This window comes from Sinocyclocheilus rhinocerous, unplaced genomic scaffold (genome assembly GCF_001515625.1).
Source record: "Sinocyclocheilus rhinocerous isolate Xijiao unplaced genomic scaffold, SAMN03320098_v1.1 scaffold705, whole genome shotgun sequence".
Taxonomy (NCBI): Eukaryota; Metazoa; Chordata; class Actinopteri; order Cypriniformes; family Cyprinidae; genus Sinocyclocheilus; species Sinocyclocheilus rhinocerous.
Genome location: NW_015630576.1, coordinates 1,060,061 through 1,060,865, shown reverse-complemented (window position 1 = coordinate 1,060,865; position 805 = coordinate 1,060,061). Strand labels below are relative to the sequence as shown.

Genomic DNA, 805 nt, shown 5'->3' with positions numbered 1-805 from the left:
TACACCGCAGGCTGCAGCCAGACGCTCCTCTCTCTCTCTCTCAGCGGCTCTGCTCATGGCCAAAGTCAATAGCGGTTCGTCCGGTTGCAGGGCCGTGGTCATGGCTTTGGTTTTGGACGAGACCGCTAGCCCTGAGGCCGCAGAAGAGCGCTCAGCATCAGCGGAGACTAGCCTCAGTGAACCAGCGCATGAGGGCATCCAGCGCCGCGGGACACGGGGGCAAAAACTCGGCGTGGAGCCAGCAGGAGCTCCCCAACTACGCCTGGTCCAACCGCACGCTGATCTACAGAGATGTGAAGGCTTTTCTCAGTGAAATTGGAGGAGATCCACGGGAGGCTCGCTACTGGTTAACACACTTCCAGCGCGCCGGTTCATTTCCAGCGCTTGCGGTTCTGGAGGTGCGTGTCCTGCGACCAGAGTGAGGCTGATGATACACTTTTTGAGCAATGTTGCTGTCAACGAGCAACTAGGTGAGACACAGGGCCCACGACTGATCTGAAGTATCCAGATAGAAATTTGATACCCATTCTCAGTAGGAAAGTGCCCAAGCACCATTGCTCAAAAAAAAGTTGGCCGGAAAAATTGCTCAAAATTTGCCCATTGTATAGCTATTCAGACTGAGAGTCGAACGCAATTTAGATAAATGACTAAATAGCCTTAATATTAATAATGTCAGTTATGTTTATATATTTTTTATAAAACGTATTTTATTTTATGGTATTTAATACAAATAGGCTATGTGTGTGTGTGTGTGTGTGTGTGTGTGTATGCATACACACACATACACACACACACATACTTATAT

The 805-nt window shown here is 48.7% G+C and overlaps 1 protein-coding gene across 1 annotated transcript in view; it reads left to right on the top strand.

Annotated features, from left to right (window-relative positions):
• Positions 1-805, top strand: part of LOC107740635 (N-acetylglutamate synthase, mitochondrial-like) — a 7,895-nt gene continuing 7,090 nt past the window's right edge. The window contains 2 exon segments of the mRNA XM_016553119.1: positions 1-156; positions 158-398. Of these exon segments, the coding sequence (XP_016408605.1) occupies positions 56-156; positions 158-398 (342 nt within the window). The 5' untranslated portion in view covers positions 1-55.